Raw genomic sequence first — 14,548 nt, 5'->3', positions numbered from 1 at the left:
TATTCAATATTCGAATCGGATGTTCAATAACTTATTTTTTATGTTCATTGTTATATATTAGTGACCGTCCATTTAAGCACATTTTTCAGTACTTCCACAAATAAAAGGTTTCAGAAAGCTGCCGTATCAGTGCTGGTTTGTTCTTTAATTTTTGAATTTTTTTTTCAGTTTGTGTCTAAACTTTTATTAAAACATAGCTTGAAACGATTGCCTTACTGGCTCACATTGCATCTCCTCGTACTCATCTAAATGTGGGCATGTGATATGGCATGCATGATTTTTTTTAAATGTCAGTGCGAATTGAATTACTTCTTGTCATCAGGTCAAATGTTAGAAATTACAGTATGGTTTCCATGGTGATGTTGGAACTGGTGAGATTTTTTTTTTTTTTTTTTATGTGATCGAGTTAGGAACTGATATGAGCAAACCTCAAACCACAGTCAACAAACTCTGGCAGCTCAGATGCTGCTTTCTCATATTAGGGTATTGTAGGTCACCGGTACGTTTTCTTCCATGTTTGTGAGCAACCATTTGTTTCCTCATCTAACGCAGAAGTATTGTTGAGGGAAGTGACACTTAAATACCAGGTGAACGTCATACTTGGGAGTTCAGTAGCCACGCATGTGCGCTAAATATTGGCAATATATCGTGATTTTAAAAGTCCCTGTTATTTAAAACTATCAAAACTGGTCATTTTTTTCCCCTTCCCGCATCGTCTGCCTTAACGGGCACGTGCAGTGTGCAGCGGGAGCCTGCTCTCATTGAATCCTCCTCACCTCACAGAGCATTTTATAAGTTATTGCTTGAGGTAAATGCAAGTCATGTAACCTGCACGAGTGTGGATTAACAAAACAAAAAAATGGAACTGCATCTCCCATTCAAACAAATGAAGTCGGCTGTGGGGAAAGTTTTTGGCTTTCGAAAAAGAGCAAGTGACATTGAGAGTCAGCTACAAGCTAGTATTGAGTGAGTAGGTGAGAAAGAGCCTTTGCGTGCGTGCATAGCGAAAGACTAGATTCTCGTGAACATAGAGTGACAGAATCCTTTGTACTATTAATTGATCCACATAGCAGTAGAATGATTGACTCGGACGTTTATTTCAAATAAATCTTTGAAAAAAATATTGTAGTTTCATGAGTTTTTATGCGTGTCTATATTTCAATTTAAATTGGATGTATTCAATCAGAAAGAATTCTTGCAGACTTGGTTTGAGGGTTTGTTTGGATGTACATATTTATTTTCATGGTAAATTTTTACTGTAACAAATGTTGTATTATACATTTTGTTTAAAAATAACATTGCGTTTATAATGTAGAAAATTGACTTTTTAACAAAAGAGTATATACATTTTAGAACTATAATTTCAATAATGCGATAACAAAGATGGCTGCCTAAAGACTTGAGTTCGTGTGATAGTGCTTTCAATATCGCATTTATTATGCATTTTAGTGCTTAGTTCAAACTTGAATTGGTTATCCATGAGTCCCAAGACTGCTACTGATGTTAAAGAGAGAAGTAAGAAGATGATTTATATGGAAACGAAGATGGAGATAATCAAGAACTACAAAGAAAGCTAAGATAGCCTAGCCTAGGCTACCCTGACTAGGGAATGTGGCCATAACAAGCGTCACTCAAAGGTAAATAAATCGTTTATGTATTTTTTATTTATTATGTTGTTTAATTGTATACATTTATATTATACATAAGTAGCACTTACTATACGGTACTATTTGGATACCAATTTTGTGTATACAATTTATGTGTTTTGCCTGGGGTTTTACTGGTTTTAATGAATTAATTTTGTAACCTGGGGGCCCACTGTATTATGGTTCATCAGAAAACATTGCATCCAGTTGTATTTTGATTTTACTAGCTTTATTGGAGCAAGCTTATAAGAGCCTCTTGAAACTTTCTGTCGAAATCGCCATGGCGGCAGCCATATTAGCGCCTGGAGGCCAAGTCATGACATAGAGTTGTTGATAGGCAAGTCTGGATGCTATTAAGATGTAGCAGGCAGCACCAGCTTGCACAAGATTCCAGTCTATGAACGTTATAGACGTGCAATTCTTAGCTTAGGGATGCCCCAATAATAAGGGGGGGAAAACAAAGACAAGCATTTTTGTGTCCCTAAACCTATTCTTAGCATCACAACTTCAATTCATCACAGAAAGGTTGCTTGCACTGCATGGGTATAGAACACTCAGTGAAAACCTACGAAGAGTAAAATGACCCAGGCAGGATAGACGCCCTTTGTGTTTAAAATCAAGGCTGAGCTTCTTTCTCTGGGTTTCACAGACATTTAATGTCGTCTACATGCCTTTACATTTTAAACAACCCAACAACGTTGTCAGAATTACAAAAAAAAGTTGATAAAAACATTAGTAGAACACACATAAGCATTCATCTGAAACGATAAATACATAGCGCGATATTCACCTCATTGGCCACTTTCACTTGACGGAATAAGATGTTACCTCGTCAATACACCTCTTGTCTTACACCTATCAATGTGTTGAGTGCACTGTATAGTGCCTCATGTCTCTAGTGAGTTCGTCAATCAGTGAGCGAACTTTAAAACCTAAAATAATGTCTTTATTTATATTTCCTTAAAGTAAACGAAATCAATGACTTCTTTTAACTGCAGAGCTTTTTTTTTTTTTTTTTAAGCTTAACGGGCCAGAAGTGCAATGAATATACAGGGAGAATGCACTGCTGCCTTGTCATCTACTCCATTATAGTAAAACAACCAAACATCAGCCAAATGTTGTGACAAGAACAGTAAATGTTCAAAATACTGTAAACTGCATTTTAACAAGTACTGTATGATACAAACTGCCTTAGAAGCTTTTATTTTGAAATTCCTCCCAGAAACATGGTTGAGACAATGGTCGACTTCAGCGATCCCCAACCTTTTTATCACCACGGACCGGTCAACGCTTTAGATTTATATTGCGGACTAGGGGTGTGTGTAATCACACCATGGACTGGAGGGGGGTTGTAATAATCTGGCATATTGCTCGCTGGGCTAAGGAATGGCCTTGTCAATGACCTGACGTCACATCCATTCCCAAAATGTCCGTCCTAATAGCTATTTATCTGAGTTTATAATATTGCTCCCTTTACGAAACAAGATCTCAATTTGGCATCTCAGGAGGGACACAATCAATTGAGATCATCAGCATGCAAGACGTTATTGTCAATTTGAGAGAGTTCCACTCACTATTATTTCAAAATATGACAATAAGGCAGCGAAGTTGTGAAATCATAACACTTGCTTGAGAAGAGCAACAGGAAGAACTTCACTTGTTTGGATAATTGTGGTTTTCTTTGTGTGTGTGTGTGTGTGTGTGCGTGTGTGCGTGTGTGTGTGTGTGTGTTGCAAACACAATGACTGCAGAACAGCTTTTGTGTTTTATGTAAATACATGTGACATATAACCTTTGACCAAAGAAAACAGAGAAGTATATAAAGAGAGTATTACAGTGCTAAACAGTATTAAAGTAAGATAAGTGTTATGAGGTGGTGTGAGTAAACATGAAGAAAAATGAATAAGTAGTAAATGAGAGTCAGAAGGTTGGGTTGTTAGGAGGGAGAGTGGTCGGAATATCAATACAATGTCAATAAGATAAGTAATCAATCTGACTGCTATTTATAATTGTCTAATACACAATCTGAAGTCTTCATTCTTGGTCCATGATCTTTTTTTTTTTTTTCCAAGCATTGGTAGGCGTTTCGGGGGAACCATGGCGATGTTAAAAAATTGACACTTGACTTTAGTTTAGTGCACAACAATAGAAAACTACTTGCTGTAATTTAATTTAACATTATATGAGCACACCCCCCAAACAATTGAGACTTCAGTGCTTCAAACAGAGACTGAGGGTTTAACAACATAGCCTGAAAGTCATGTTAAAGGTGCCATATCATGAAAAGCCAACTTTTTGGACCTTATAACCATGTTACAATGTTGAGTTCTCACTATTAACACCCCCAAAACATTATTATTTTTCTTCATGAATGCTTTTCTAAGCTTTCCTTGCTTATTCTGTGCTCTCTTACCAGCCCTGCTTGACCAAAAAAACAAAACCTATGATAACAGAAGAAATTTTTACATCCCATACATATGACCGTACCGCCCATGCAAGAGTAAACACACTCCGACCTTATCTACGTCTTTTAGTTTTGTTGTGGTCCGGGAGTTGGGGAAGAGAGATTATGAGTGGACGAAGTACCGTATTTTTCGGACTATAAGTCGCTCCGGTGTATACGTCGCACCAGCCAAAAAATGCACAATTAAGAAGGAAAAAACATATATAAGTTGCACTGGAGTATAAGTCGCATTTTGGGGGGAAAATGTAAATATAATGATAAAATATATGGTGCGTGTAGACGCAGCGGACGCTCACTCGGCTTCTCCGCTAGCTCGGCCGCTCCGCTCGCTCGGCCGCTCCGATGGCTCGGCCGCTCCGATGGCTCGGGCGCTCGCTCGGCCGGCTCGCCTCGGCCGGTCAGTTCGCGGCATGCCGGCTCGCTCTTCCGACAATGCGTTGTTTTGTTTGGCAAACAAGCTTTTCCGGTCAGCCAAAATATGTGCACAGTCGACGGGTCTTCTTACACATCTGAAGAAGCAAGATTTGCCAAGTTTTATACACGGAACTGGAGAACTGGCTAAGGGAACTGGGGCTGCTACGCCGGCTTGCTAATTCACCGGACTCACCTGCTACCCCTGCCACCCACTTTGAAAAAAACTCCTCCAACTCGGGAGGTAAACGTTTCGCCACTTCCTCTTCAACGTCGCTTACGTCAGACCATTGGTGCCATTTTAGTTCAGCCCTTCTCAGTTTTTTTTTATAAATTACCGGCATCGTTGAAATGATTAACACAGGCCTAGAGCGCCCTCTCGCGGTTTAGTGTGAAAATAACATGTGAAATGTTGTAATAATGTGTTAATAATTTCACACATAAGTCGCACCCCCAGCCAAACTATGAAAAAAACTGCGACTTATAGTCCGAAAAATATGGTAAACAGCAATGTTTCATTCATTAGTTACAACGTTTTACTGTTGAAAATCCCAAGGTGGTGAAAATGTGTTTGACAGCACACTTCCGGACGTTCAATGTGATTCACCCGCGGAGAGAACTGTTGTTATGAATACTGGGTTCCCATGGGGACCGATTTGATAGTAGGTATGTGTGTCAGGGAGTGGGATTTTTTACCCACTGTTTTGCACTTTAATGTCAGTAAATGACTGTTTTTGGCTCCTTCATTCTTTTCTCGACTCTCGTGAGGATAAGCGGTCAAGATGCTGGCCGGCAGCATTGAAAGACAAAGGGAGCGTTGCAGCCACACTGTGTAAAGTATGGCTTGCTAACAAGACCTTTTACTTCTTGTTTAGTAATATCAGAATCATAAAACTCATATTTAATAAGAAATTAAGTCCCCAATGTGCCAAATGTAATGTATATGCACATATTTAACTATGGAAAGTGTAAAACTATCATGATCTAGGTCCTTTAACAGTAATGGTGCTGGTAAAAGTGTAGAAATCATACTCATATTTGTGATAATGGGATATATATTCCCTAAAGATAGTCAGAAAATATCATTATTGGTCTCTTTGCTTCTTTTTGTATGCTTTTCTATGTTAACGTATCTGCTTTTTCTTTTGATATGAAATTGATTTAGCAGCTAAAAATAAGAACCATTATCAAAGCTAAATCAATTAAAATAATTGATTGGACCCTTGATCGTTTCTTTAAAATGACTTGTCATTGGATTTTTTGGGACATTCTCTGTATCAAAAGTAATAGTGGTATCTGTACTTCGTATCAGTATCTGTGACTTATTGATAGTTGGGTGCTGGTATCGGTCTGAAAAAAAAGTAGTATGCAACATCCCTATTTGTTAATGAATACATGTTTTATATTCAAATGACCCTTGTTTATTATATATATATATATATATATATATATATATATATATATATATATATATATATATATATATATATAGTAATTAAAAGGAAATTTTATATTATATTTTATTATACTTATCACAACAATGTCCGATATATATATATATATATATATATATATATATATATATATATATATATATATATATATATATATATATATATATATATATATATATATATATATATATATATAGAGGCGCTAGGGCATTCACCTCAACAGGTGCAGGCTTCTGCGCAGGCACAGATGTATATGTTAGCGGCCTGTATAACTTAATAGACAGCTCTATAGCCAATCGAGTCATAAGATCACCAACGTAAGGCCTCACGTTTAACGTGATGTGAGTGGATGCTCACTGCAGGAAGGCGGCGCATTGATCAACAAGCAAGCTACATGGTGTTGGTTTTGCTCAATTGCTTTAGAGGCATAGCGTAGGTATTAGCTAACCTGTGCCGACTTGGCCATATTTCTGGCTGGGCAAGCAGGGGCGTGAGCTAGCCTGCCATTTTTCTGTCTGGGAATGCTTTTTGTTTTGCAAAGGATCAATTTGGTATTTGGAGCTACACTGGATTTGCAAACTTCAATTGTTCAATCAAGGCAGCAAAGACGAGACACCAAAGCACAGCTGGAAACATGCACTCTGGTGCTTTTAAAAATTTGAGTGGATATACAGTCTTGTACATTTCAGTTCGAAGGTAATAAGAGCTCCTCAATGCGCTAGGATGCTTTTAAAAAACTTTTGGGAACACCCGAGTAGATACAGCACATCTTAGTGCGGAGAAAGCGAGCATGAGGAGGTCAAGAAAAATCCGGAGATAAGGAAATGACTGATTGACTATGAACACCATTTGTTTTGGTGAGTGCAAGCCTTTTCTTTATTTATTGTTTCATTTTTAATATGCTTGTGTTATTTGATTTCGTTCATATTAAATTAGTAAAGAAATAAAATGATGTTCTTCTTATATTAAACTGTGATTTTATATATATATATATATATATATATATATATATATATATATATATATATATATATATATACACACACACGTTTCCTTTTTCCCTCTTGACTGAGTTTCTCCCTGCAAAAAAAAAAAAAAAAAAAATACACACATCTCCATCTTGTTTCTATGGAAACACATCAGAAGGGAGCAAGCAGAATGATTTTGTTGCCTTTTCTTTGATGGAAAGCCAGAGAGATTTAGAGAAATGGAAGAAAAACAAAAGCTGAAGAATAAGGTGGAAAGAAGGAAAGATAAAATATCAAGACAGAGTGGAGGAAAAGTAGGCAAACAATTGCTGCATGTTCTTGTGCAATATATGGTATCTATGGTAACCTGAACTTGTTATCATAAAATTGAAACCCCCATCTGTTTTCTTATTGCACTCTACCTCCCCTTGTTGATGAGCACATCTCATTTTAGCTTACCATTCAACATTGCACTCTGTGTATCGTGTTCCTCTACACTACACAGAAAAAACTGTCCAATCAATCTGTAACAATTCATGGGGAGGTAGTGACCAAACTGCCATGAAAAGCAAATAAACACAATTAATTTAAATGCCCCGAAATATGTTGATAATTGCCTTTATTAAACCACAAATATAATCATAAATCAAACTCATCTGTGACAGAGCCTGTAACCTTACACTTAAAAATACTTAATTTAGAGATAGTGTAAAACATCGTGAATAAAAAATATAGATATAGATTTATTTACCTTTGACATGACGCTTGTTATGGCCATATTCCTTAGTAAGGGTAGCCTAGGCTAGACTAGCTTCATATTTCTTCATTATCTCCAGCTTTGTTTCCATATATATCGTCTTCTTACATATATATCGTCTTCTTACTCTCTTTAACATCACTTTAACATCAAAGTTTGAATTAAGCAGTAAAATGCACTATAAATACGGTTGTGTAACCACTCACAATAGAACAAAGCTTTACCATTCCGCCATTTTGAAACAAGTGAGACCAGCGTTATAGTCAGGAGACGTCGACCAATTGCAGACCAGCATTGTAAGGATACGTTCCATGGAGGCATTGATGGCAACAGAAGTGCAATTACCTAAAAACGCCTGCAGATGGAGAAAAAAAGCAACACAAATACAGCCAATCCCCTTGGGTCATGACAGTTGTTTTTGTTGCAAAGTGGTGAAAATACCTTAAAGGGGGGACGATAAAACTGAGTGGTGCTTCCTTGCATTTCACACTTAGGCCTTCAGTGATTGGACCCCTCATGCTCACACTTAGGCATTACTGGGCTACGCAGGCTATTTTTCAAATCATTTAAACATCAATAAACCCGCATTAGCAATTTAAACTCATCATTCTACGTGCCAAAACTTATATTAAAATGATTGTTTTAAACAAATTTGGGGCTTTAATACAGGTTTTGATTTTTGTAGTTAGTATTGCATTGTAAAATAATAATAAAAAAAATAAATGAATAAACATAACCCCCGCGATAAATGAGAGATTACTGTATACACACACACACATATATATACAGTATATATATATATATGTGTGTGTGTGTGTGTGTGTGTATATATATATATATATATATATATATATATATATATATATATATATATATATATATATATATATATATATATATATATATATATATATATATATATATATATATATATATATGTGTGTGTGTGGCCCTATCCTGACTTCCCTCAGACGTTACATGAAAGAAAAGAATACTTGTTGTTCTTTTGTGTGTAGTTCACCATAGACAGTATGACTGGAGCAAATGAAGAGATCCTAATGTCTGCCTGACATTCCTGTGCTATGTCAGGCCAACAAAAAGCCACTGGCTGCTTCTAAATGGACTTGTGTTGATTGGAGCTGTGTGTGCGTGTGTGTGCTGGAGGAGGTCAGAGACAGGATTGTTTAGAGAAGAAACATGGAGGCAATAGAGTGATACCAGAACAACCCATAGAGGTCTGTTTAATTACAAAAAAAAAAATCTCATGACTTCAGTGATTTTCATCCATACAGCATATATAAATATTGCACAATTATGTCCAAAATAATAATCACCATTGTTTTGGTCAAAATTGTCAGAACGATTATTCATCATGTTTGGTCAAACATGTCTATTTATTGCACTTTTTTTAAACAAGCAGTATATAAATCAGGCTTCAAGGCTTCACACTCAAAAATAATAATAATGAAGTAAAATAAATAAAGTAAATAATTCAAACAAATTCACGCAAGACATGGTAAAACTCACACACAGGACAACACACTAACACTAACTTACTTGCTGTGTGCATATCAATGATAAAAATGAACCCTACTTAAAACCAAGCACGTACTACAACAACAGGCCTGTAACAACTTTTACAACAGCCTTCTTCTACAACAAGAGTTTTTTTTTGCAAGAAAAAAAAAAAGTACAAAAATAGCAGAGTAACTTAAAGTGTGTATGAACAGTCAAAATGTCATTTTTGGTCATTTCAAACCCAATTTTTTCCAATCGGATTTTCCAAAATGCGTCTCATTTGACAGCTAGCAAAGTATTTATTAGGATTCAGGTGAGAAACTCAACGCCATTTGACTCTGGTGCTGATGGGCTGCTTAAAGTACCATAATCACTCTAAGTGACTATGGACTCAGCAGTGAAAATGTCATTTTTGGTCATTTCAAACTGAATTTATTCAAATTTTTTGCCAATCAGATTTTTCAAAATGGGTCTCCACAGTTAGCAAGGTGTATCGGGGGTGAGAAATTCAGAGGCTTTTGTCATATAAACAAGTGTGAAACAATGCCATCTAAAGGCTTCTAAGGTGGAATTGAAAGCTGAAGATAAGCGTCTCTATAAAATGGATGGATGGATGGATGGATGGATGGATGGATGGATGGATGGATGGATGGATGGATGGAAATCCAACACAATTCAATTCCAGGATGACTAATTGCTGGGATATTGACCTCTTTACATCCACCCATCCGTTTAGCCGATTATCCTCACTAGGGTCCCTTACTAGTTTGGGCAGTAGGTGGGAGACACCCTGATTGGTTGCCAGCCAATCACAGGGCACACAAAGACCAACAAGAATTTGTACTCACAACCAAGGACAGGACAAGGCAATTTAGAGTTCTCAATTACAATTTTGTTTGATTTATTTTGTCACATACTTGATCTGAATACATAGATGTTCAGTAATTGACCAGGGAAAAAACCCAAACCAACACTCAATGTTGTTTCAGTTTTTCTTGTGGAGGAAAAATGACGTTTGCACAGCTCATTTTTGTGGCCATACAGTGAAGTGTCCCATCACACAATGACGCTAATTTCAGGGGAAATCAAATGATTCACATTTTGTGATTGCTTCATTTCTGAAAAACATTTTCGGATTTTTCCCACCCACACCTGCTCTGCAAAGACGCCTGCTGTCCAGAATTAGGAGTCTTGCGGCACTAGTCAGTTTCCCAGTTGGAATTCGCAAAAGTATTGATTGTAGCCTTTTTCACATCGATCACTTCTAGCAGGTCAGATTACAAGGCTACGGGAAACAATTTACATTTAATAGCATCACAGCTGACGTAGACAACGCATCAAATGTTGTGTTTGTGTGTGTGTCTATTCAGAGCAAGTCAACCCACTGTACATTTGTATATTTTCATCTCTCTAGATGACAGCCAGTAAAAGTAATCATTAATTTGTCTAACCAGCTCCAAAAGTGTTATAAAATGTCAATTTAACTCTTGTCCACAGCCCACTGGTTACATGGAGACTTCGTTGTCCTACAGCTCTATAGAGGACTTGCAGCTGCTTTCTTGGGACAACGCACCAAAGTACTGTGTCCAGCTCAGCTTCCCTGGTGGCACAGTCTTGCTGCAGGTAAAACCTGTCTTTAGAATGTGCGTGGGATGTGCCTGCATTTGCCTGGTTGATTATTCAGACCAGAATAATTGTTTACAGTGAAAGTGTGTTAACTACAATCTGTTCTTTGACATCGTTTGACTTTTATTTCTTTCAGATTCAAACTGTCTCTGTTATAAAACCATCATCAGCACAGATAGTGGTTCAAAGGAGACGTATAGGAATTTGAGCTAGTCACTGGACTCCCAACCTTCAAATGTGAAATTAAAGAACTGATTCAAACTTTTGTTATCTCAACATCTGAAAATGTATGATCAAGCCATTCAGCAACTCCACCCCACTATTTCAAAGTACAGATATCTAACATAACCACACCCACACCTAGTGTGTCTGCCATAGGCTGTGAGGCTGGGCACAATCCCACAATGAATATAAGGAAGGAGCTGTCAACTAATCACCACCTTGTGGTGTGTTTGGTCTGGTGGTGGGGCAGGATTCTGGTCGGACCAAACACACTGTGAGGCTCTGCAGGGAGCATACAGTAGAATCAATCCCCCTGTCAGAAGGAGTTTCAACTCCCACCTCCTGCAGATTATCCCATGTCCCTGGGAAGACTGTCATGGAGGTGGAGAGGACACTCTGAATTGTGTATCTGTAGGAGTTGTCAGGAGTCTTTGATGACATGCCAAATTTCTTCAGTCTCCCTGTTGGGACTTCTTGATGATCTGTCGAGGGTTGTGGGACCAGGTGAGATCCTCGCTGATGTAGGTGCTAAGAAATTTGAAGGCCTTCACCCTCTCCACCTCAGGCCCATGGATGAATAGTGGTTTGTGCGGCTCCACCTGCCGCCTTGGGTCTATGACCAGTTCTTTGGTTTTGTCCGTCTTGAGGTTGAGGTTGCACTGACGGACAAGCTCCTTGTACTTGGTCTGCCCCTCCTTTTTCCTGTATGCTGTCTCCCAGTTGCAGAGGCGGGGTGCCAGACCAAGTGCAAGGAGCTTGTTCGTCAGTTCGTCAGGGATGACTGTGTTAAATGCTGAGCTGTAATCAGCGAAGAGCATTCTTACATACGTGTCCTTGCCCTTATCTGTCTAGTTTTAAAACTTGCCTTAAAAAGCATTTGTATTTCTTGGCTTTCAACTTAACATTGTTTTGGGTTTTTTGTTGTTGTTGTTGTTGTTGTTTTTTTTTACACTTGTTAAGTTTTGTTTTAAGTGTCTTTATATTTTTCATTATATTCTGTCTACAATGTGAGCAGAACAAAACAACTAAAATTGTAACTAATCTGTAGACTATTTTTTTAGAGGTCTCACAGAAATCTATCCTTGTGACAATTTTTCTAATGACCACTTCTTAACTGGACTGCGTAACCCACAGTTTTATGAACATTACATAACATTTCCAGTTAACCAATGCTTCCTACTAGGTGCTCAGATCTTTTTTGTGATTTTCGGCGAACTTCCAGTGTTTGCTATAAAACAGCTAAAATACATCAAGGTTGTTGTAACCGTGTACTTTTATATACTTTTATATTTAAATAAAAATGATGTATATGTATGGTTGATAAATAATATGAGCCAGGGTCTTGAATCTTTCTTGTTTAGTTGAATGGTTTACTTTTTCTTGCTTCTGACCAAATTTGACATGTGTTCTTGTGTGTGGTCCTGCAGGCTGCAAACAGCTACTTAAGAGACCAGTGGTTTCACTCCTTACAATGGAAGGTAAGCAAGGCTTTTTTTTCATTGTTACTGCTAAAACATCCTGCTGAAGATACCTGAAATCATATTGCACTGGCAATATGGCAGTTTATGGCAGTTTCTAAAACTGTGCATGCATGACAGTACCAGTGAGCTTGATGTAGCTTGACCAGGACGTATGCCTGAATGACTTGAAAGTGTATTTTACTTCTTCAAACTCAAATAAATAAAATGAAAACTCATAATAAATCTGTGGTGATATTAGCAGCGGCTTGGACGCTGAATTAAAGTCTAATCTCTATATGATCAATCATGATAGCAATAGAGAGTTTACACTTTAAATACCATTTTATTTTAAAAGAAATCTAGGTCAGAGATTTCCAACACTGGTGAATGCCTGCTCGCGTCTGCCTCGCGTCACTACAATGTTGGCCTGCTAGTGGTCAACGTCTCCTCACGGAGACGCTGGTCTGCTATTGGTGGCCTCACTCGTTTCAAAATGGCGGAATGGTAAAGCTTTGTTCTATCGCGAGTGGTTACAAAACTGTATTTATAGTGCATTTTACTGCTTAAATCAAACTTGAAAGGGTTAGCCATCTGTCCCAAATTTGCTAGTGAGGTTAAAGAGAGAAGTAAGAAGATGATTTATATGGAAACGAAGCTGGAGATAATCAAGAAATACAAAGCTAGCCTAGCCTAGGCAAGGGAATATGGGCATAACAAGTGCCACTCAAAGGTAAATAAATCCCTTCTATATTTTTTATTTGATGTTTTCTGAATGTAAACATGTATATTATATATATACGTAGCACTTACTTTACTACTTTGGTACCAATGTTTAATTTGAATGTACAATTTTGATGTTTACCTGGGGTTGTAAATGCATTAGCTATATAGCTATGCCCGCCATACGGTGAATTCGTCTTACGAGCCCAACTGCAGAACGGATTAATCTCGTAACACATATATATATATATATATATATATATATATATATATATATATATATATATATATATATATTTGTGTGTGTGTGTGTGTGCGTGCGTGCGTGCGTGCGTGCGTGCGTGCGTGCGTGCGTGCATGCATGCGTGTGTAATGTGCATGAGTGTTCTGCGCATATACACATTCATATACAGTATGTGATGTAAATCCTACACCTTTTGATGCGTCCGTACTGTACAGACCCAAATGGTTTGGTGTGACATATTTTCCATGTAGAAAAAGATCTACAAATACCGTAAGGTGTTGAACAATCCTAGCCGCTGGGATGTGGTGCTGAAGGAGATCAGAGCCCTTGTGGACATGGCTCTGACCTCACCTCTGCAGGACGAGTCCATCCATCAGGCCCCGCTACACATCATCTCTACATTGCTGGCAGAGGTAGCAACACACATCCACAATCATGTAAATTATCACGGGCTTCCTCCGCTTTTACCATTTTTTCTTTATTTTATTTTTTTTATTTATTAAGTCCGTTTTGGGATCAAATTACCACATTTCATATAACATTTTAACATTCGTATTTTGAGTTGGTACCGTAGTTGGTACTACATCTGTGCACCAATTACTGTTTCATATTGTCCATTCCATCCATCATGTATTCTATGAGTGTGGCACATTTGGTAAACAAACAACAGTAGAGGTACACCTTTTTTCATTTATTTTTGGATGCAAATGAAATAGGTCAGCTATAATTCAAGAAAAGTTGTGTTTCAGGATGTTGTGATCAGGTATCGTACTGTATTAAAGTGACATTGTAATCAATGCAATTATTACTGATTAAATTAGTTCTCAAAAGATCATTTGAAAACTTTATAGGTTTCCTAGATTTTTTTCTGACATGTAGTGGTCCTTATTGTGTTGGGATTTTCTTCATCTGCCTGCTTGTATTTGTCATTCGTCTGATTTATTTTAGGGGAGGGGGTTTATCTTGGCTAAGCAGTTGCCACATTTCTTTTCTTTCTTTCTTTCTTTCTTTCTTTCTTTCTTTCTTTCTTTCTTTCTTTCTTTCTTTCTTTCTTTCTT

The 14,548-nt window shown here is 37.4% G+C and overlaps 1 protein-coding gene across 2 annotated transcripts in view; it reads left to right on the top strand.

Moving 5' to 3' along the window:
* cmip (c-Maf inducing protein) overlaps positions 1-14,548 on the top strand; it is a 54,012-nt gene that overhangs the window by 14,952 nt on the left and 24,512 nt on the right. For both annotated transcript variants that reach the window (XM_088416922.1, XM_088416921.1), the window contains 3 exons: positions 10,716-10,841; positions 12,494-12,544; positions 13,742-13,903. In XM_088416922.1, the coding sequence (XP_088273048.1) occupies positions 10,716-10,841; positions 12,494-12,544; positions 13,742-13,903 (339 nt within the window). The remainder of the gene's footprint in view (positions 1-10,715; positions 10,842-12,493; positions 12,545-13,741; positions 13,904-14,548) is intronic.

Source organism: Hippichthys cyanospilos, chromosome 6 (assembly GCF_059441005.1).
Source record: "Hippichthys cyanospilos isolate Australia breed blue-spotted pipefish chromosome 6, RoL_Hcya_1.0, whole genome shotgun sequence".
Lineage (NCBI taxonomy): Eukaryota > Metazoa > Chordata > Actinopteri > Syngnathiformes > Syngnathidae > Hippichthys > Hippichthys cyanospilos.
The sequence above is the reverse complement of the archived record's forward strand: the minus strand, read 5'-3'. Positions and strand labels throughout refer to the sequence as shown.